Below are 23,761 nucleotides of genomic sequence, written 5' to 3'. Positions count from 1 at the left end.
TTGTTGGACTAGTCTTCTTTCGGTGTGTGTACTTCAGCTTGTGTTACTTTCTTTAAGGCCTCACGCCAGGTTTACCTAACCTGAACTCTTTGCCCTCTTTCGAGAGAGAGAAAAAAAGCACTCCAGGCGGCAGTCAGCACAATTTGAGCTGATGTGAAGAAAAGGGAAAGAGACAGTATCTGGACCATCTTTATTTCTAAAGGCTTCATTCACATTACCCCACCCCCTTTCATCCTGGCATCTCTGTATATTCACACATTTCTCATCCCCTCTGGCTCTTCCTTCTAGGACACAAACACAGGCATAAGAGGCACAAGCTGAGGAAAAAGCCAACAGCTGGGGTGACCTCGGACAAAATTAATGTTCCCAGGACTGGTATATTGACTGATGTGGAGTTGCTGAGTGGCCGCTTGACCGCTGATGCCTTGCACAGATCTGAGAGCAGCAGTGCAGGCGCGAAAGCTGCAAATGAAAGCAGCAGTAATGACTCCAGACCTCACAAGAGGGCAAAGCGCTTCCTCTCCTTCCCGCGCTTTGTTGAAGTCATGTTGGTGGCCGACAGCAAAATGGTGGAACATCACCGAAGTAACCTGCAGCACTACATACTCACATTAATGTCCATAGTAAGTCCAACACTTTCAATTGGTCATTTTGAAAGGAAAATTGCATGATCTCTCTCTCACTCTCAAAAGAGAAAAAAAATGTTTGGTTCACCTACTCCGTACTGTACTACCATTGCTCAGCAAAAAAATGTTTGCACTGGCAAGTACGTTGGAACGTGCTTGTAGGCTAAATGCTACAAACATAGCATATTTTCCCACAATGCCACAGGATGTTACTTGCTCATAATGATAAATCATAAAAGTTACAAATAAACAATGTTTATTACTTAATTTTCGAACATATTGATATAATGTGGGCCTAATGCTTAAAAATTATTATTTTTTGTTCACTTGCGTATGCACAAATAATATCCCGTAGCATTATGGGAAATATTTCATGTTTTTAGCATTTAGTATACAAGTAAGTTTGAATACACTTGCAAGTATGCTCGAACGTATTTGTGAGTATATTTGAACGTATTTGAGTACATTCGAGCATACTGGTATTTAAATACGCTTGAACGTACTCGCAAATGCAGTATGTTCAAACTTACTCACCAGTCAAAAATGTTTACTCCATATTTGCAGCATGCTTCCGTAATAGAGACTTTATTTGTATTATTATAAAGTGACCATATAGACTGGTGTACCTAATGCAGTCTACAATAAGTGCACATGTAGACACTGTCCATGGAAATCTAAATTTATAGATAAAGTAGATCTAAAAAGTCTACACACCCTTGTTTTAATGCCACATTTTAATGATAATTTGTGGAATTCAATTGTAAGGTAAAAAAAAAAAGGGATTATATGGGTGTATAAGTGTGCACACCCTTTTCTAACTGGTAATGTGGCTGTGTTCAGAATTAACACAATTCAAATAATGAAACGGGAGTCAGCACACACCAACCACCATTCAAAATGCCAAATATGTTATAGTAGACTTTTCCTGACTTTGTTTGTTTCTTTTTAGCAGCAGTCTGAAGTGTTTGTCTAAACACTGACTGCAATTAGGAATTGTTCGTAATTCCCTTCATCATCACTAAGGACTAAGTTCCAACTGAAGAAAATTACAGGCACAATGCATGATGCTCCCACCATCATGCTTCGCCGTATGAATGGTGCTCTTTTGGTGATGAGCAGTGTTGTTTGAGCCAAACATACCTTTTGGAATTACGCCAAAAAGTTCAACCTTGGTTTCATCAGAAAATAACACATTTCCCCAAATGCATTTGGTAGACTTCACGCGTTATAGGCTTGTGCCTTGCCACGTCCCTTACACAATAGTTCAGACATATGAAGGCGACGAGAGATTATGTTCACTTATACTAAACAATCAAAACTTGCCAGAGATTTTTGCAGTTCCTTCAATTTGGCTGTGAGCCTCTTGGCAGCTCTTTTGTTGCATGTAATCAGCTCTCTGCGGACACCGGCTTGTGCTATAAGATGTGACCACAAAAATGTCAGTAAAATTACGCTACAGCAGCTGACCTTCAGTTTGATTGAATCAGATTCACTTTAAATGGTGGCAGGTGGGTGCTTACTCCCCTTTAACTGGAGTTATAATGTTATGGGTTAATTCTGCAAACAGCCAATTTCAGATATCGTAGGTATTACAATGGAAAAGTTGTAAAAATGATTTACCTCGGTCATACAAAACCCTGGCATTTGAACATGGGTGTGTACACCTGTTATTTCCACTGTAAATTGAAAGTTTCTATACGAGTCCATCACACAACCATTGAGGTTTTGGGATCTGTGGGAGGGAAAAGGGCAGCCTCGGGCAGGGCTAAACACAGTTTCCAAACAGCCAATGGGAAGAGAGGGCAGTCCGAGGCAGTACCTGTCTGGCAGCTTTGATGAATGTGAAAAATTATACTCAGGTATGTCACACACAGAGCATATTCTCGTCCAAATACCAGCTTTTACAGGCATCGGGGGCCGCCGGTCCTCAAGGGGAAGTTAAAATGACTTACTTGTCTTGGCAAAGGCTGCTTTTGTAAAGCCATTAACAACTCATGCAAACTCACACAAAAATGTTTTTGCCCTTCTGTTCCCTTTCTTCTTTTCAGGTGTCTTCCATCTACAAGGACCCCAGCATTGGCAATCTAATTGACATTGTGATTGTGAAATTAGTCATAATAAACAATGAGCAGGTAAAATTGGCTAATCCACATTCATAAAGTCAAAGAACTTACTTGGCATTTTCTGCATGTAACTTGGCTCTTTTTTTCTTAGGATGGTCCCCTTGTTTCATTTAACGCACAGACCACTTTGAAGAACTTTTGCATTTGGCAGCACAGTCAAAATGTTCTGGATGATAACCACCACTCACACCATGACACTGCCATCCTCATCACAAAGTACGCTGCAAAATTTCATATTTATTTTTATGACTGTAGACTGTAACATTAGTAGGGATATTCCCTTTTTCTTTTTTTTTTTAATTGTCTCTACTTTTGCCATAGACAAGACATCTGCAGAGCGAGGGACAAGTGTGACACTTTAGGTAACAAAACAGACACAAAAAACGACAAATAAACTACACATTCACCAATCAATACCTGTCAGCATCGATCAAATCGACATCTCCCACTGCACGGGTGTACCTAATGAAGTGACTTACTGGGACGTTGTACCTTTCAGGACTGGCAGAGTTGGGCACTGTGTGCGATCCGTACAGGAGCTGCAGCATCAGTGAGGACAACGGCTTGAGCACAGCGTTCACTATCGCCCACGAACTCGGCCACGTGTAAGTGTCGCATGTGAGAGGCCAGCATTCTTCAAACGCTTTATATCAAGTCACCTGTGAAGGCGGATGTCCTTTCTTTTTTACAAGTGTTTTACTTTGCTTTTGTGTGCAACAGATCACATTTCCCCGCTTTTTTCTCGCCTGCGCAAACTCTCCTTTTTTTTTTGTGTCCAAAGTCTCGAGTCAGCCAGAGCCCGGCCCGTTAGCCTACTACACCGGAGACTGTTACCGACCTCATCATCTTTAACAAATGCTCTTTTCCAACCAGTAACAAACGGCGGGATTGTTGAGTTCCATTTTTATCCGCATCAAGCGGTGACGACATGCACAGCGACAGCTTAGCAGTGTTATATGGTACCTGTCAGGTGGGCTGTTGAGTAGCTCAGAGGGAGGGGGCAGAAGGGCAGTGTGGGGACCACTGACTTACAACTGTTTAATATTCACTGGAAAAGTGCTTTGATACTAATTAACACTAACAGAGTAATTAAATATTTGTTATTATGTAGAAGACACACAGCTCTTATTCAAATACGGTACATTTCAACACCACATGTTTGAATCTAGTTTCTTCACAACAGTTTTCAAACAATTTTCAAAATATGTGTTTTCTTTGAAACTTTTAAATACATTTCATAGACATACTCTGCGTTCTCTCTTCCAGGTTCAACATGCCTCATGATGACAGCAATAAATGTAAGGAGGACGGCGTTAAAATCCAGCAACATGTGATGGCGCCCACACTTAACTACAACACAAATCCTTGGATGTGGTCCAAGTGTAGCAGGAAGTACATCACAGAGTTCCTTGAGTATGTCGCACTCTTTTCCTCTCATTTGTTCCGAATAGATTGAGATAGATTGTGTTTTCATTCAGATTTGGAGGAACGTTGAAAGAACCCAAACTAGAGAGTGTATCAAACAAGATGTGCATTTAACAGAAAAGGGTGTAAAGATGCTGATAAGAATGATTTTATGGAGATGCATGGAGGGCCGTGGGAGTTCAGTGTTTATGTATTGTTCATAAATTGGAGCACTGACACACTTGACAACACTCCCTTGTTTCTTCAAACAAATGAAAAAGATGAGGGAACTCTTTTGCAAAAGTAAGCAGAATAGTATCTGGCAACTGTCCAAAATGTTCTATTCTTCTCCCTTAAACAACTACACTGATGGAATAGAGATGTGTAAACAAGCACTCATACGTGGTCTGTGCATTCATAAATGTGCAGAAAAATAACATGGCTGTACTTTTTTGTGTCTGTTTCTGTCTTTTGTTTTCTTTTTTTCTTGAAGTCATTTTATTTTCATTTCTTAATAGCACAGGCTATGGTGAGTGCTTGCTGGACGAGCCCGTTTCTAGGCCATACAGTCTTTCGCAGCAGCTGCCTGGACAGTTATACGATGTCAATAAACAGTGTGAATTGATATTTGGGCCGGGAACGCAGGTGTGCCCTTATATGGTAAGTGGAGTCTTAACTGTGATGTTGCAGCTTGTGTGGCTGGCTGTGCTAAATTTGAAGTCATTTGTTTGTACAGTATACAATAATAACACTGCAAAACCACACACTACTTATCTACATCTGACTGAGGGATTAAACACATAAAACATACCCATCAGATAGGCGGGACATCTTCTTGCCTATCAGTAATACCAAAACAATAATAAAAAACATTTATATGATGTCATGTCATGCTTGGATTTTTACTTTAAACCATGTATGCAATTTTGGCAGAAAGTGCAGAAACGTATTATGTATATATATATGGACAAAAGTTACGCACACATCTTTCAATTAATTACATAGTTAAAGGTTGGGAAATAAACCTTAGTTCACACTAAGGGCCATATTTTCATGCCCAGCACAAGTCTGGCGCAAAGCTCTGTCTAACTGCGCATGTGTAGACTTTTCTTTAAGGGTGTCAGGCGATTAAATTTTTTGGTCACAATTAATCGCATGACTTCAATAGTTAACTCTCGTTAAATCGCAAGTTTGATATCTGTTCTAAATGTACAATAAAATGTGGAAAATTTGTTAAACAAATAGAAATATGGCTGCATCTGTAGTCATTGATACAGTAATTGAAAGTTAAAATTAAAAAGATGTACTGTACTCTTAAAAAAAAAAAGTGATATAGATTTGTGTTGAGGTTATATTTCTGCCACTAGATGGCATACTTGAATTTGTAAGACGATGGTGACAGCTCAGTGCATTTTTGTTTTCATATTAATCTAAACTTTAATATGAAGTAACTTGTGAAATTTCACAATATTTTTGTAATTGTAAAATACAACTTAACCATTCTCCACAAATATATGCATTATTCTTAAATTTATTACTGCTAAATTTTGACGTGGACACGTCTGCTGCATTGCGACTGGAATTCCCCCAGTAAGGCATACCAAGTAAGGGGTGGTCATTAATCGCGTGTTTAAAAAATTTTGCGGCATTAAACAAACTTTAAATTAACTCAAAATTAATGAATTCATTTTGACACCCATACTTTTTCCCTCTTTACCCCCCATTTTGCTAGACTAGTGCATATAGAAGACGGTGTTTGCATTGTTATACGCTGTTGTGGGAGGGAATGCAACCGATGGAGATTGTCCAACCCAATTGTCATATTCATGAATGAAATATGCACCATACACATCCACTGAGCTCAAAATCTGTCTACTTGCACTTTGATCAAGTTCAACAAAATCACATTACCACCTGTGCCAAAATTTAGACCTGCTTTTTGCTAGTCTAAAATCTAGTCTACTTTAGGTCACTAAATTACCAGATGCACCAGGGTCATGCCCACCGAAACGCAACACGGTCTGCCAAATTCACATACACGGTAAAAATGAAGATGTGCCAACTTTAATGATGACACCTGTCTATGAAAAACCTTAATTCTGCATCTTAACAAGATGTTTTGTGCAATCCTACACCCCAGCGTACAAAGCAAAGTTGCATGAGTTGCAAATTTGTTGTAAGTTTGGTGTGCAGTGACTTGAGGTCTAAATAATCCTTTAAGTCAGTTTTTCATGTTTTTCAGGAAACAAAAAAGGTAACCATTTGCATCATGAGGAGATTTATTTTGGCAAAAAATAATAATTTTTGCAATTAAAAAAAAATGACTTAGGCAATTATTTTAAGAGGGTGACAATATTTGAGATGAACTTAGACTAGAAGTCAGGTCTTCCAACATCAGTGACCTTGATTGTCACAAACGTTCTTTGGACTGAAATTCCCTATGGACACACTCAATATCTATAAAAATTTCCAAGACAATAGAAGTATTTATAGTTACAAAGAGGAGATCCACAGGTCTAAAGGCGGTGTCCTTTCCTTTCCTTTTGTCCATGTATCACACTTGTAATACCTTGCTGCTTGATGTTATTTTTGGGGCTCTTGAATCCACTCTACAAAACCAGACCTATCTAAAAAATAATTTGCAACTATGACGAGTTATACCATCTGACAGAATATTTAGTAATGTGTGTTGTATGTGTATATGCACAGACCCAATGTCGAAGGCTATGGTGCACCAGCCCAGAGGGCGCCCAGAGAGGTTGCAGAACACAGCACATGCCGTGGGCTGACGGCACTGATTGCTCCCCTGGAAAGGTAAATCTGATGTATAAATGAAGGCTAGAATTCATTATATTAAAATAAAAAAATATATTCAATGAATTTGATTTCATTAGAGGCTTAAGAATGTATTTTAATGCCATGTAGTGTATATACTTACACAAAGTCTGCATTTAAGTAGAAAATAAGTTTTTTTTTTTTTTGTCCTTTCACCTTAGCCGTAAATGTAGAAAACACAAGGTGGACGGTGGATCATTTAAAATATATAAAAAGTATCACCCAGGTTTTATGATCCACCTCACACTACCATTAGTAATGAGAGGACATGGAGGAGGCATTAGGGCCAAATGTCCTACACACACACACACATACTTGAGTTTATGCTGACCACACTAAATTCTTAAATCACGTTTGTCTCATCGAGCGTGATTATCCTGCGGTTATGAGCTGAGATGTTCATTGACTTGTTTGACATTTCATGTCTTCTATTCAGACAGACGCAGACATGAAATATTTCACTGTATAATTTTTTCTCAGATTAGCATCAAAGACCAGCAAAGCAGATGTTTTGCCTGTTCCAAGAAAATGATTTCATGTGTGTTTCTCTCTCTCTCACTTGTTTCCTCTTCGCTCACTTTTTTGACTATTCTCTCTTCTCTGTTTATTTTTCTTTTACTGACTTTCCTCTCCTGATGCAGCACTGCAAACACGGGCTGTGTATAGCCAAAGAGCATGACGCCATACCTGTGGAGGGCGCATGGGGGGTTTGGAGTCCTTTCGGTACCTGTTCTCGGACGTGCGGCGGGGGCATCAAGATCGCAGAGCGCGAATGCAACCGACCCGTGTGAGCACTCCTCTTTGTAGTCACGCATGCCCGCTGGACCTTGTCTCCATCTTAGATGCCAAAGTCAATGTTCCATAGATCAATCCACCCTAAGGGAATTCTTGCCATAACTAATGTTCAGCCACGCTTTCGCTGATGGACAATTTTAAAAGCTTATTTCCCGGTAAATACACAAATCTAATAGTTGTTATGCAAGGAGGGAGTGCCAAGAATCTTTTCTTTTTTTTATATATATTTTTGTATAATTTGTCTTTTTGGAAACGGTGGTTGGTAAGATTAATAGGCAGCTTTAAAAGACATATTGATCATAATACTCAGTTATCAACATGACTAAAGTTTATGTTTTTGTATGGGTAAGAATTTATTTCTGTATATTATCTGACCTCAACTCAACATATCTACTTGTTTACTACATTTATGGTGTAACTGTCAAACGCTGTATTCAGCAATTGCAGCAAATGACATTTAGTGTGAAACCCCATTGAACATGTTAACCCTAACGCTAGGTTGGTTTCTCAGACACAACAATAATGTTCCCAGGTCTACTTGAGCCAAGCTTGATGAACATGCATCTCATAAATATTATTAATCGCTTTAGTTGAAAATATTTCAGATTAAACATTTTTAACAATTTCATCATGAAATACTATTCTTTGTTCTTCTTTAACTTTAAAATGTGTCAATTTGACCCAGCTATGTTTAATGTTCCTAAGGCATTGTGATAAACATTAGGAACCATTTTAGTTGTAAATATGTCAAAGTAAACCATTTTAATTGATGAGCAGTTGCGTAGCAATAAAATACTCATTTGTAGTTCTTCAACTTTAAAATGGGTCAATTTGATCCAGGCTATGTTTAATGTTCCAAAAGCATTCCGATGAACGTTAGTAACCATTTGTATTGAAAATATGTCACAGTAAGCCATTTTAACTAATTAGTATTTCTTTACCTTTAAAAAAATAACATTTTAACTGAAAATATGTCAAACTGTACAATTTTAATTGCCTGTTGATGAGAAGTTTCACTCTTGAAATGTGTCAGTTTGACCTGGAATGTTTAACTTTTGAAAACAACCCAATATATATTGGTGTTTTTAGGCTTTGGGTTTTTAGCCTTATTGCACATATGTCAAAATGAACCGTTTGTAGTGGGGTAAAAAATAAATAAATCTTCTTTTTTTTAAAACTTTAATTAAAATGGGGTCATTTGACCCAGAATATGCTCAATGTTCCAAAAGCATCCTGATAAACATAGTTAGAGCCCAATATTAACTGTTTTCATTGCATATATGCCGAAATGAACCATTTCTTATTATCTGTTGGTGCCAAGTTCGCTAGTGAAAAACTTGCATAGTGAAAAATTTGTTGTTTAACTTGAAAGTGGGTCATTCTGACCCACAACATAACTGGAGGTTTAATGTTAAAATTACGCATAAATGTAGTACACCATTTTAAGCTTAACCCAATACAAACATGCCCTCAGTTAGGCGCTGTTTCGCGCTGTTTCGGGGTTTGAGAGGCTTTTTTGTTTGTTAGTATTTACTCCTCTCTGATGACATGTCCCCACTAGGCCAAGGAACGGAGGAATGTACTGTGTTGGTCGCCGGATGAAGTTCCGTTCCTGTAACTCTGAGCCATGCTTCAAGCAGAAGAAGGACTTCAGAGAGGAGCAGTGTGCTGCTTTCGACGGCAGGCATTTCAACATCAACGGTCTACCTCCTAACGTTCGCTGGGTGCCCAAATACAGTGGAAGTGAGTCTTGCTCATGCTGAAATCCTTTTATTGAATACAAATGTCAGACTCGCTAAGACGTATTTGTCTTTCTATTGTCTCTGTGAGCAGTCCTGATGAAGGACAGATGTAAGCTGTTCTGCAGGGTAGCAGGCAGCACAGTCTACTATCAGCTCAGGGACCGGGTCGCAGACGGCACGCCGTGTGGACCTGATACCAACGACATCTGCGTCCAAGGCTTGTGTAGGGTGAGGTTCTTAGTGTATGGTTGCACTACATGACATCATGAGCTGAAGAAGCCGAATCTACACACAATGTTTGGGTTAGAGAGTTATTGACTATGGATTTACTGGTCTTGGCAAGCATTGTTTGATTGATCCCTAGACCTAGACCATACATCCTTGTAGATATTAAAAATGTCTTGCTGAAACCACTTACATGTGGTTCAGCTTACGTGCCATCTCAAATGGTGTGTTACAGGGAAAATGTAGATCAGATGGGAGGCTGGAACAAGAGAGATATGTCAAGGGCCTCACGGTATACAGTATATATGTGTATAATGTATGTGACCCAGCAGAGCAAAATGAGTCAGAGTTAAGTCAAAGTTTCATTTTCATGAAATAAACATTGTGTAGTGTTCAAAAATCTCATCTTGCATAAAGTATTCCGCATTCAAGAAGGAAGTTGGTAATAATCTCAAAATATAGCATTACAATCACTGATTATGTTACCATTGTCTTAGTTTTCATTTGTGGAATCCATAACATCAGTAAAGCCGACAATTCCAGTTTTCTATTTTGTACTCATTTTATAATTTAACATCATTGGTAGCTAATATTATGCTAGGATTTTTACGAAAATGCCCATGAACAATAACATACCAAATGTTGCGACGCTAGAGTTCATGACCCCAATACTGGCGTCTGATTGGTCTATTGCCACACAAAAAAAAATCCATAATTAATTGCGATTAATCACATTTTTCTACTTCTGCTTCTGTTTTTTTTAAAATCTTGTAACAGATATTTACATCTTGCAATTAATGTAAAGTAATTAAGTAATTAATTTAATAATCAAATTTTTCCACTTCTGCTTCAGTTTATTTTTTTTACAAAGCTTGTAACAGATATTTACCTCTTGCAATTAATGTAAATAATTAATTGAATTAATTAATCACTCAATTAATTAAATCTTGCGATTAATGTAAAATCATCAAACAGAAAGTATATTTAGACTCCAAGACTGTTCTAATGGCCTTCTTTGATCATTGAATAGAATTCCTGCAACTGTTGAACAAAATGATCAAAATCTTTTTCTCCAGGTTTAGATGTGCCCACAAGCAGCACACTTCAGAAGGGTTGATTTGTGAGGGCCCGTGGAGGGAACTTAGCAGGGTATTTTGCTCTTAAATGATACGCCCAAGATGTACAACTAACATGTTTTTGAATATGGCTTTGTAAAATACAGTAATTACTTGAGAACATCAAGTAATAAAAACTGAAAGTAAAAGCACCTACAGTTTATGTTTGTCCATCTTCACACCAGTGGCTAAGTTTGGCAGCAGGTTATAGGCGGTAACAGGAAGTAAATAAAACTAAGTTAACTGAGTACATTTTTTTAACCTGTCTCTCATCCTGATTCAACTGGAATGACTGTGTTATCCAACACAGAATAAGTAATGTAAAAAAAAAATCGATGCATATTTTCTAACATGTATATCTGTCCTTGTCTCCTCATTTTATTGCATTGTTGAACAGCAAGCCGGCTGTGATCATGTATTAAACTCCAAAGCCAGAAGAGACAAGTGTGGCGTCTGTGGTGGTGACAACTCTTCTTGTAAAACTGTGGCAAACACTTTCAATATTGTACGCTACGGTAAGCGAGAATCTTTTTTAATGCAGCTCAGCTGTTATGTACTCTATGTCCCAGTTTGTACAAAGTACATGTGTTTACTGTAGCACCAGCAGTCTAATGATGTACATTCATAAACAGGCTACAATGAAGTCGTGCGGATACCCAGTGGTGCTACAAACATAGATGTTCGTCAACACAGCTACTCAGGGAAACCAGAGGATGACAACTACCTCGGTAAGGAATAACAGTCTTTCCTCAAAAAGGCTATAATGCCGGCTTCACACTGTTTGAGACTTACAATATCATCATAACAATGTATTTATTATTGTAGTGGAAGTTTGCGGATGTTTAGCACTTCAAGCTTTGAATATAGCTCTTGTTTTAGATTGCATTGGACTGGTGTATGTAATGGTGTACGTTTTGAGTGAAATAGTATAAAGGAGTAGGCCATATTCGCATCAGCATGGCCGTGGCATTTTGTGGACAGATCTTATTGGCACGACATGCTAAAACCAGAGCTCAGATATCCCTTGGGCTAAAGTGCTGTCAAGATCAACATGTCGTTTTTGTGCAAAGGGTTTACTGTACATGGATGCATCCGGCATCCTGTTGATGACATGCAATTATTTGAAGACTGTGGACTTCCGCAAAATCTCCAAACAGATGTTTTTCAGTCTGTGCAGAGCTTTGTAGGCTACTTTATTGCCGTGAGATGGTAGCAAATGATGCTGCCTGAAAGAAGGGCATTCATATTAATATGATGTGTGAAATGGTGGGGGAAATTAAAGTCAGGAAGTCGCATCTATAATCGCATCAGGGTTAGTGAGTGCAGCGATCGGACTGCTTGGAACAACAGGACTGGACACGCATTGATGGTACTCGTCTGATGATTTAAGGAAATACTTTGTGCCATGCACCTTGTCAAATGCAGTGATTCAGCTATTTGTTAAGTTAGCTCAAGCTTGTGTATAATGTTGACAGGACAATATTATTTCTGCAGTTGAAAACAAGTTAAGCAAAGCTAGTTTGATCTCATGTGGAGTTCATTGGGATAAAGCAGCGCATGTGATCACGTCTTTCTGTGTCCCCGCAGCCATATCAAATAGCCGTGGAGAGTTCCTGCTTAATGGAGAGTTTGTAGTCAGCATGTTCAAAAGGGAAATTAAAGTCGGAAATGCTGTCATCGAGTACAGTGGCTCTGACCATGTTATTGAGAGGATTAATTGTACTGAGCGCATCGAAGAGGAGATCATCGTCCAGGTAAAGTGAATTTCTTTCTACTAAGATATGGAATAACTGCTTCCTATGATTAGTAAATTGTAATTTTGTTAGTCACTTGTTTGTCAAGCCTATTGTTTCAAATGATTGCAGGCTTGTAAATCCTCCATTCAGTCTGTTTTACAATGTATCTCTTGACGGTAGGTGCTGTCCGTGGGGAACCTTTATAACCCAGATGTCAGGTACTCCTTCAACATCCCCATAGAGGATAGACCTCAACAGTTCTTCTGGGATGCCTATGGTCCGTGGCAGGAGTGCAGCCGTCTTTGCCAAGGTGAAGGTTATGGGATTAGCAGTCTTTGGACAGATTTTTCAATGATAAATGATGCGGTGAGAGTAACAGAGTGGCTCGTATAGGCACATAACTAAGAAAAAGGTAGAGCAAAACTTGGCAAGCTCGTATTAGGTACAAAGTTTTGGCTCATCTTCATAGAATGCATGTCGCAGATTACTTTTCTCGTGTCATGTCTGCATGTATGTAACGAACGTGGCTGTGCAGAGGTGGATGGCAGGTAAATATGAAAACTTGCTTTGACTCATGGCTCCAACACTTAATTCCTTTTTTGAAACTGACCTGCCTGAACAAGCAAGTCTAACTGTGCACATTGGTAGAGTTTTCTTTCTTTTGGTATTTAGTTTTTTAGATTAGCACTGGTAAAAAGTTGTGTGTGTGTGTGCACACAAACAAACACAAAGTCCCCCGAGCTAATGGACTCAAACAAATACAAATAGGGTTTCTAGGGTCCATACAGAAGATTAAAGCATGCAAAGTAGATTTAAAAGGAGCTGCAAGCAGATCTCTCTGGATGGATGATGTATAGTTGGCCAGGGCGATCACGGATCACTGCTATGAAGTGGGCACTTGAGGACCACCTTTCATCCCGATCGTTCGTGTCGTGTTGCCCTATTCATGAATAAAATACAATGACATCCACTACACAAATCAGCGGAGCGCAGAGTCTGCCTGCACCTCGACCAAGTTCACCAAAATCATGTTAAGGCCTCTCTACAACAATCTGACATCGGCCAATGTGACAATGCCTAACGCCAAATGACGGAGCCACAAAATGACGGGAATTCAACAATCAGAATCCGATGCTGACTATTAAGCACCTTTTGCGCAAATATGAGATGTAATACCTCTCCATACCATCAGTGGCGGCAGTTACTATTGCTCATTGTTAGAAAAATGCATTTTCACTGTTTACAAAAATGGAGCCTTAAATGGGAATTGTTGGTTGTTGGCAAAAGCTGTGTCAATGCTGAACAACGTGTTTGCTGGTGTCTTCCTAGGAGAAAAGAAGAGAAAGATTCTCTGTAGCCGAGAGTCTGACAGAGTGGTGGTGTCAGACCAGAGGTGTCATGGTGTGCCAAGACCTCAGGTCATCCCTGAGGCTTGCAACACAGAATGTGAATTGAGGTTTGTGTCACCATTTTGACCCATTTTCAATCATCCACATCACGTTTTAGCTCAAATGTAAATCAAAGATTCTCGTATTGATTGTGTACTTATCATCTTTGTAATGAAGGTGGCATGTAGCTCGAAAGAGTGAATGCACAGCTCAATGTGGTGTTGGATATCGCACCCTGGACATATTCTGTGCCAAAATTAGCCACGCAGACGGAAAGATCCAAAAGGTTGATGACCGTTATTGTAGCGGGCAGCGCAAACCTGATGACAAGGAGGTTTGTCATGGAGATTGTAATCCTGGAGGCGGCTGGGAGTACTCGTCCTGGTCAGAGGTGAAACTGCTAAGGTGGTTATATGTCAAACTAAAACCAACATTTGTTTTTACACAACATTTCCTCCTGTTGATCTGTCTGTTGTGCAGTGCTCAACGAGTTGTGGTGGGGGCACCCGCCGAAGAGGGGCAGTGTGTCGAAAGGCAGCAGAGGCTCAAGGTGATGACAGCAAGTGCAGTCAACGGGACAAGCTGGCCGTCCAACCCTGCAATGAATTCCTCTGTCCACAATGGAAGACTGGAGACTGGTCAGAGGTTTGTTCAGTAGTTACTGACACTTTTACTTAAAACAGATTTATGACATTTCCACGCTCTTAGAGCATATAGTCACGGGTACTGCCAGGGATTTGGTACTCCGAAAAAAATATTGCTTTGAGCCTCACACCTTCAATCTCGAAAATGTAATGTAGTTTTCTAAGGGCACCTGTCAGTCATGGGCACTAAGGATCATCACAACTTTTCTCCCGCTTACAGCGCTCATTTCTAACTCAAGATAAAGGCAGTTTTGAGGACTTTGATTTTAATTCACTGTGGCTGTGACAGCTATACCTTTGGCTGTTATTTTCTTTATGGGTGGTGGAAGTGGGGCGACTAGTGCACATCTGCAATTTGGCGCACTGGATCCTAGTGGGGCTCTTCAGAGCCCCGTCAAGTGTCCCCAGCTGGGCCTTAGCAGTGTTGCCTTCTTAGTGATGTTGTTCCAATCAACTAGATCAAATGAAAAATGTAAAGATGACAATGTAATTTGACCACTTAGCGCGACTTGTAAGACACTCCATAGCGCATAGGTCTCAAACTCCGGTCCTTGGGGGTCACAAACCTGCATTTTTTAAGATGTTTCCCTCCTTCAGCTCACCTGATTCAAATGATCAGGAAGATGATCCTGATCATTTGAATCATCATCCTGATCATTTGAATCAGGTGTGTTGGAGGAGGGAAACATCTAAAACATGCATGAATGCCACCCTCGAGGACCGGAGTTTGAGACCTATGCCGTATCTCATTACTATAGGATTGTATTGTATGTAGTTGGCAACACTGGAGCGCAACATCTTAATCCGACCAGCACAATTGATGGGAAGGTCTCCAAGAATGGCCTAGCACGTGCTATCGCATAAGCAGGCCTTGTCCAATGGTATGTTTGTTTGCTTGCTGTGAGCTGTGGCTTCTAAGCTAGTCCAGCCTTTCGGTTTTCCGCTGTCGGTGATTCTAATTATTACAAGCTGGACCTGATTGACACACACCCACTTGCTTGCACTGAGCAAAGGTGGGGCCATGTGCAGTTGCCCACGCCTAAATAAATACTTTTAATTGCAAGACCACATTGTTAAATCCCAGTGCTTTATTCAACTTTTGAACTATAGTCAGCAAACGACTGCACAGTTTACGCATTGTGGACCAAGGAGCTTGAAAAGCTTTGGGTTACATTCCAGAAATATTTTACATCTCCCATGTGGGTGCCTCCAAATACAAACAACTACACTGTACTATATGCCTCCCCCAACATAGTATTTGTACATGCAGTATGCATATCCTTTGTTGAGGAAAATACACTTGCTTTAAAAGTCAAAACTGTTGGATCATCTGTTTGACATCAAGAGGATGTTCCCATGAGCTAAACTGAGCTGACTGAGATAATGCTATACACATTTAGTATGACTACTTTAATCATGAATGTATCTTGCTTTTAGTGCCTTGTCACATGCGGGAAAGGCTATAAGCACCGCCAAACATGGTGCCAATTTGGTGAGGACCGTCTAGATGACCGTTTCTGTGGTTCACCAAAGCCTGAGTCAGTCCAGACGTGTCAGCAGCAGGAGTGTGCCTCTTGGCAGGTCGGACCTTGGGGACAGGTAAGGCCCATTGAATATTGTTCTTATCCAAAACGCGCAGATTAATTGGAGCTCAGATTTCATGCTAATTTCATGCACAAGATTCCATTCTTTACAATATTCATCTCAAAGTTCCGCTTGGGGGTACGGTTTTTCCATGTGTAAACTGGGTGGTTTTACATTGAGCAGGGGCCACGCTCGGGAATCATTTGGTGATCTAATGCCCCAATTCCAAACCTTAATGCTGAGTTTCAAGCATGGCGGCAATGGGTCCTATTTTTTTTTATAATTCTTTGCTATGACCTGGCCGGGGATTGAACCCACAACCTCCCAATCTCAGGGTGGACACTGGGAGCTGAGCTGGTCAATTTGTCTTTTTAAGGGCAGTAAAAAGAACAGATTCAAAATATGATGGAACCATTTCTCAGATAAGGAGATTATTTTCCATCTCCGATCAGCTACGTTTTTGGCCAACAGTTTGCATCAATGCAAATTTGGTTGCGTGATCTTCATAAAAAAAATTACAAATTTTATGCAAACACCAGATTAATTAATAAAATTAATCATTAATAAACCACGCTTATTCAAATGTGTGTTTGTGTTTTCCTGATAAATAGCTGATAAATTATTCAATTTAATCATTTTTTCCATGAACGCAATATTAACCACCAGTGTTTAGTCTAGTGGGGGCACATAGAACACATTACTACAAAGACTTTTTTGACTTGATTTCCCCTATAAGGTGTATTTGAAGCTGTTTAATTAAGCATGGTCAAACTGTAAGTGAAGTGTCTGCCAAACAAGTTTGACCCTATTTCATTGAGGTCAGTGAGGCAGAAGAGAGTGGAAGGTAGAACCTCTGAGTTAGCTATTGTAGACGATTCAATGTATATTAAGTAGGCTTTCCAGGTACAGTATTGTGTCTTGCATTTAAGGTCAAATTGCCTTTCACAAGAGTAAAGTTGTATTTCTGCTGACTTACTAAATTTTGTTTTGAACTGGTTTTGTTGGCTCGATCAGACCTCTTTTGTTGGCCTTTCTTTTGCTGTCCTCCACGATCACTCGTTTTCTCTCTGTCTTTTGAACACAGTGCACTACCTCATGTGGGCTTGGGTACCAGATGCGAGCTGTGAAATGCGTGGTTGGATCTTATGGTGCAGTCATGGTAGACACTGAATGTAATGCTGCCACCCGGCCCACTGACACCCAGGTAAGGGCGGGGAAATCATTTTTGTCTTTTCACCTCCTTTGTTCAGTCTTGTTAAGTGATTAAACCCATAGGAGCCAACAATGTCTGTACCTTCCTATCATGTATGTAATGTCCACACATTTACTGGCATTTTAACATTTCTTCACTCTTAAATGTTTTCCCCCCAAAATTGCTTATTAGGGAAATCCTCCATATTTGTGCACATATGGCCATCGGTGCATGCAGACAGAAACATACTGTGTCATTGCCACCTGGTCTCAATAAAGCTGTCTGATCTTGTATAGTCTACAATGGCAGGAAAATAATATACCGTACGTCACTGCCCCACATATTCAAGCGGCTCTCAGACAGAATTCCCTGGGATGAATGTTATTAAAAACTGTGCTGTGTTATGTAAGAAACAGTAAGAGTCTTGAATATGTTGTGTACATGGGTTACATTAAAGAATACAAGAATGCAATTTAAAACATTTCCCAGGTGTCTTAATAAAAGGCCTCTGACATTCTTCCAGCAAAATACACAAAGGATAATGATTTGCAGCACACTTAATATCAACTTGTGACACCGTGATTGAAATCTTTGTTTTGGAGGGAGGTTAGCTGTCTCAATACCGAATACAACTTTTGCTACAATGGCGGCCGGGGCAGAGCAAGGGCATGCAACGAAGCAAACCTACTCAGTGTTGCTAACTGAGAAAATCACAATAAATCTAGCCTCCATGTTAACATCTTATCCCAACGTTTGAGTATAGGCTGGTTATATGCTAGCTAATGCAAAACTGTGCTAGCACTTCAGCGCTGCTTACCTTTCGGCTTTTGTTCTTTTTTTGGACTCATCACTTGACCCATCACTTGACAATGATAGATCTTTGCCCAGTCTAGCTGCCAAGTCACGGGCAGGCAAACTTGTTGTGGGGTCAGTTTTTATGTAAATTTGTCAATTTGTGACTTCTCAATTAGCATAATTTACAACACCTCGCTTACCGACCATCACCTTACCATAGTGTCGTTTTTTGTTTGTGTTCCTATTATCCTAGGAGTCAACTTAACAGACGCTTTATGCCGCTGTTAGGGTCACTGGAGAGACTAGGTCAGGGGGTGCTCAAACTTTTTTGCCCCAAGATCTACTTTTCAAGGAGCCAGCCTCCTGCAATTGACCTTTTTTTGAGGGGTGCGGTCCACTTGGGGATTGAATCTCCGACTTCCAGTTTGGGTGCACAGAGAGATACCAGTGAGCTATTTTTGATGTCATGCGATCTACCATTATTACTATAATAATAATAATCATCATCATCATAATAATAAACTATAATACTAGCCTTGGATGAGATCTGCACTGTTCTAGCTATAAGTGTATTCCAAGACCCTATTAACAAGACAGCAAAAATATTCAACTCATCAGTTGTCGTGACAGCCAAATTGGAGTGGAAGTGTCGAATTTGCCTGTTTGCAAAGTTCTCTAGACACAGAGATAAGTTGGGTTTCCATCCACCCATTTTTATTCAAATTTTCAAGAAATGCGAAAATAAAACTGAATGGAAACTAGAAATTCGAAAAAGGGCCCAAAATTCACAAATTCATAAAGAAGTTTTTACGCTTAGAGGGGGTCGATTTTGAAGCGTATCGGAAAAAGGAAAATGGAAACAGGTTTTGCGAATAACTGCTGGCAAGACTGGATACACGTCAAAAGTTTTGACCGGATATTACGTCACACGCATGTTTGTAGTCCTAAAGCAATGTTGGGCGATAAAATAAGGTATGTTTGGGGGGACGACCAATCAGAAATCTTTTTGGAATTAATTAAGGAAGTGAATATTAATGCTATTTTAGATGGAAAACAGCAAAGAAACGCTACGGTGTATCAATAATTACAAAAGAAAACTCATACGACGTCATCGCACGGCGCAGTCGCTTCCTGGTCTTCTTCTTTTAAATTACTGGTGGATCACATCTCTATGGTGTATATTGCCACCTACAGCGGCGGAGTCCCCTCTCAATTTTCGCAAAAGAAGAACAGATGGAAACGGGCATAAGTCGCATGTCCGTTTTGCGCATTTTCAGTAAATTTGCTTAAAAAATTAGAAACAATTGGATGGAAACCTGATTATAGAAATGACTACAAAACCTATTTCCACAATGAATGAAAAAATTGTTTATCGTGAGGTATGTATCACTTTGTGAGGGCAGAGTATGCAGACTCAGGATGAGCCGCCTTCCCTTCTAGTCACGACAGTTCTTCATTCCGGTGCCTGGGTTAGCAGAAGCAGTGACCCCGAAGCAGTCGGCACACCTTGTTGTGATTCTAACCAGCCAGCCATGAAGTCGGTCATTGAGCTGCCAGTCCCAGCAGCAGCAGCCAAGTAGAGCTTAGGAAGAGAGGTGCAGATAGATGGATGGAGCTTTAAATGCAAGGTTAAAGAGGTTTGTATTTTTGCCACTTAGTTGGGATGGCGTTGGGGAAGGACCATTTATTAGTGTCTGCTCGTTGCATGCCGAGAGTCGCTTTGAATGTGGCCGTGAGTGTGGAATGTGGAGCCTGCGAGATTTGACTAACTCTCATTCCTAAAGACTGGGGTCAGAGGGCATAGCAGGGCATGGGAGGGAAAAAAGGAGAAGGGCGGAAGGTTAGGGACAAGGGTTGGACATGGGGTGGAGCTTTGAACCATGCCAGCATGGGCATTGGACCCCTGAGTACCACTCCACTATGACCTGTTATGACAGGGATCGGGGCTTTATGCTGAGTGGCTTACTGCCACAATCCATAGTTTGAACTGATAGGGAGATGCAGCTCATGTTGTTTTGACAAGCTGGTTCGGGTTGATGGGAAACATAACCACTCTCAAACTGCAGCATACACGACTGCATAAGTTATTTGTGAGTGTTTCACGTCAAAGGATCTGTCTTAGTCGTGACATTGCATGTGTATACTTGTTCTTCCGCAGGACTGTGAACTGGCCCAGTGTCCAAACAGACACCCTGTTCCCTCAGGGACCAAAGTCCCATCCCATCAGGGCCACAAAACCCAGTGGCGGTTTGGTTCCTGGACCCAGGTTGGTGATCATAAGCCATATACACAATCAATTTGCCCTTGTATTTGTCCTACAGTATCTTACCTTTTACTCCACTTTTTAACAGTGCAGCGCCAGCTGTGGCAAAGGGACCCGTATGCGTTATGTCAGTTGTCGTGACAACCACGGTGGTGTGGCAGATGAGTCGGCATGTGCTCAGCTCCCAAAACCTCCGGCCAGAGAAGTGTGCTCCGTTGTTGCATGTGGACAGTGGAAAGTGTTGGAGTGGACTGCGGTAAGAAAATAATTTAATGTCTTATTTCTACACAGGTTCATCAAGTGTCATAATGAATCAAAACATAGATAGGCAACAATCTCATAAATGATTATAGATTTGGAATCCTTGTTGAATTCCCTTTCCAACAATACCTGTTTTGCGAAGATTGAGCCAGTACTTCTAGAGATTCCTGAGACACTTCCGGAAGGCGGCCACGCTGTCAAAATTTTGGTGCGCTGATTGACCTAAAATTTGAGATTTGTTTTTGTGCCATCACTATCAACAAATAGGCTACAGTATACCAACTTTCATGAAAATGAAAGTCTGCTTGGTTAAACCCAATTTATGATTAGGCATTGACCAACCCACTAGTACCAAATGTAGAAAGACCTTTACACATCCCCCATGTGCAAATACTTCTGAATGTGATCAAATTACCACGCAGCTGGAGAGAATGGGAAAGAAGCCTCAGATGGTCTCAGCCTATAGCAACATAGTAATTAAGGGATGATTCAGGACATCTAACCTCATCTGGAACCAATGTAGGTCTAACATGGAACCATTATACTGTATGTGGCACTTCAAAATCTCATAAGTACAAGACGGGTCAGATTTTTTGAGGCAGCAAATTCAGGATCGTCGGTAGGTATGCAAGGGTCAGTCACCGACTGAAATTTGTTCACAGTTGTCCATTTCTGTCTAGTTCAAGTTGCTTTGCTCTGTGTACTCCAGGTTTAACAGTGAATATAGACTAGACCAGTGTTTTTCAACCTTTTTTTGAGCTACGGCACATTTTTTTCATTGACAAAATCCCGAGGCACACCACCCATAGAAAAAAAAAAACCCTGACTAAACGGCTCTAGCGTTTAATTTTTTAACGCTTTTCATATATCTTTTGTAATAAAATAATATCTTAAAATCAAAAGTGCAAATATTCTCACAGGTGCATTATGCACATTATAATCAAACTATATAAAATATATTGCCAATGCTAAGAAATATGCAGTGCTTAATTCCCTCATGGCCAACATTGCTATAACTACTACTCCATTTCCTCCTCAAAATCATCAGCTTCCACTTGATCTCTCTGAAAAACATACTTTTGTACACTTTCAATTAAGAGAGTATCGTGATATATCTTCAGTTTATAATTCTACACATTAAAAGACATGTTTAATGATTGATTTACGTCAGAAAACTGTCCAACTCCATGCTTGCATGTTGCATCATTCGCATACAAATGTTATACAACTGCCCACCGTTTCTCACTTGGTGCTCTCGACAGACTTCGACTCCATCCCCTCCGTCAGCGTGATTTGCCAAAACTGCATACTTCTTTCAACACTTTTCATGTGTTTAGCACTCGGGAAATCAGCTAGGGAGAAGGTAAGCAGAGAGGCAAGCATTTTTTGAGATGAGAGATCCAAGGGGCTGCACCCTTGCTTACAGATGGTTTTCATCAGGACACGTGTATTACAATACTGGTCAACTGCAGGTCTGGTCGCCAATAACAAACATATGCACACCCAAATGTGCGCAAACTCACATCTTATCACTGAGCCAAAGACACTCAATGACTTCCTTAAAGGGAAACTGTTCATCCTTAATCCTTATTACAGTGTTTATACTGTATTTATAGTTATGCAGCTTTGTGTTGATAACATTGCACTTGAGCAGTAGAAATGCCAGGACATGCAAGCAGTTGCATAACTCTGCAATAGATGACCTTATACAAGAATGTCAAAATGTGGAGTCTGCTTGGGGAATGCGAAGGGTGACACTATATTGTTTTACGCCACTGTTTTGACCGTTATTGCAGTAAGGGGAATGATGTGCCACAACACAATTGAACCATCATTTTGACTACATGGGGGGAAAAAAGCACTGAGGTGCCTCGAGTGTTTCCCTGAAGCTTTCTGCTCAAGCATGACTATGCTGCGCAGCATCAAGGAATTTTCCAAAAGACATCATACTCTTTCTTCAACAGTCTTCACAAATAGTAGAATCATATTTATTGACCAAGTATGTAAAAACACAGAAGGAATTTGTCCTCATAGTCACAACCAAGAAACACAAAAAATAACAATGACCCACAGTGGGAGACAGAATGGAAATCCTGGCAGTTTGTTCGTTAGTGCCCTAAGTTTCTTAGATGGAAGAAGGAGACATGAAGGAGGCCCAACTGTGCTTCTTAATGGTGGGGGCACAGTATGAACCTGGAAAAAAACCTGCACATATCAACACAATGATGACATACACAAATTTTGAGACTCACACATGTGGGAGGGGGCTTGTGTATTTCTAAACAGCAAGGTAATTTTAATTAATTCCTAATGTGAAACTGTTTTCAGTGTTCAGTAACCTGTGGTCAGGGGAAGACAACACGGCAAGTGGTCTGTGTCAACTTCAATGACCAAGAAGTGAACGCCAGCGAGTGTGACCCAGACGATCGGCCGAGCACAGAACAGGACTGCGCCATGTCTCAATGCCCATCCCATTCCAGTGATTTCAGACCTTTTCCATCCACACCCAACAGCAGCGCCAGGAACATCATTCCTCAAAGCCAATCCCACCAATGGCGGACTGGGCCCTGGGGCGCGGTGAGTGAACTGTCAACAAGATCTAAAAATTCAGTGCAAATCCAGAAAAGCGTTCAAGAGTACAGGATTGTTTACTAGCTGCTGTATGAAGCAATGCTTTTATGCTAGCAATGCTAACATAAGAGGTTTGAGCATGCAGTGAACTTGGAGGCATGCTTACTATAGCGCCGTACTTACTGCTTTTATATTTGATTGTTTTTCAAGTGTTTTTTATACCAATATTGAATGTAATTATGAATTTACTATATAAGTATAAGTTAGCGATAGACTATGGCGAGGTCCGATATACGGCCAAATTCCAGTTACGTCGCCACTTGAAGAGCACAATGCCATCATAAACCGAGGACGGCCTTGTATTATACAGTCCTCTGTTATGTAGCTAAATACAGTAAGTAAGCTCAAAGTTGCTAATAGGCATATTTGAATAGTATAGTGTTATATCTGCTTATTTTTTTG

The 23,761-nt window shown here is 40.3% G+C and overlaps 1 protein-coding gene across 1 annotated transcript in view; it reads left to right on the top strand.

The window, feature by feature from the left end:
- adamts9 (ADAM metallopeptidase with thrombospondin type 1 motif, 9) overlaps positions 1-23,761 on the top strand; it is a 50,002-nt gene that overhangs the window by 5,155 nt on the left and 21,086 nt on the right. The window contains exons 4-26 of the mRNA XM_086087565.1: positions 289-623; positions 2,675-2,758; positions 2,841-2,965; positions 3,071-3,111; positions 3,249-3,354; positions 4,016-4,162; positions 4,672-4,813; positions 6,863-6,967; positions 7,630-7,775; positions 9,345-9,526; positions 9,617-9,753; positions 11,263-11,380; positions 11,498-11,593; positions 12,453-12,619; positions 12,782-12,911; positions 13,931-14,057; positions 14,167-14,380; positions 14,470-14,634; positions 16,071-16,232; positions 17,302-17,421; positions 20,363-20,470; positions 20,556-20,723; positions 23,057-23,305. Coding sequence (XP_085943691.1) covers positions 289-623; positions 2,675-2,758; positions 2,841-2,965; positions 3,071-3,111; positions 3,249-3,354; positions 4,016-4,162; positions 4,672-4,813; positions 6,863-6,967; positions 7,630-7,775; positions 9,345-9,526; positions 9,617-9,753; positions 11,263-11,380; positions 11,498-11,593; positions 12,453-12,619; positions 12,782-12,911; positions 13,931-14,057; positions 14,167-14,380; positions 14,470-14,634; positions 16,071-16,232; positions 17,302-17,421; positions 20,363-20,470; positions 20,556-20,723; positions 23,057-23,305 — 3,374 coding nt within the window. The remainder of the gene's footprint in view (positions 1-288; positions 624-2,674; positions 2,759-2,840; positions 2,966-3,070; positions 3,112-3,248; positions 3,355-4,015; positions 4,163-4,671; positions 4,814-6,862; positions 6,968-7,629; positions 7,776-9,344; positions 9,527-9,616; positions 9,754-11,262; positions 11,381-11,497; positions 11,594-12,452; positions 12,620-12,781; positions 12,912-13,930; positions 14,058-14,166; positions 14,381-14,469; positions 14,635-16,070; positions 16,233-17,301; positions 17,422-20,362; positions 20,471-20,555; positions 20,724-23,056; positions 23,306-23,761) is intronic.

Source organism: Leptonotus elevatus, chromosome 10 (genome assembly GCF_054856555.1).
Source record: "Leptonotus elevatus isolate MCC_2025b chromosome 10, RoL_Lele_1.0, whole genome shotgun sequence".
NCBI classification, from domain to species: domain Eukaryota; kingdom Metazoa; phylum Chordata; class Actinopteri; order Syngnathiformes; family Syngnathidae; genus Leptonotus; species Leptonotus elevatus.
This window is presented reverse-complemented; position numbering and strand designations above follow the sequence as displayed.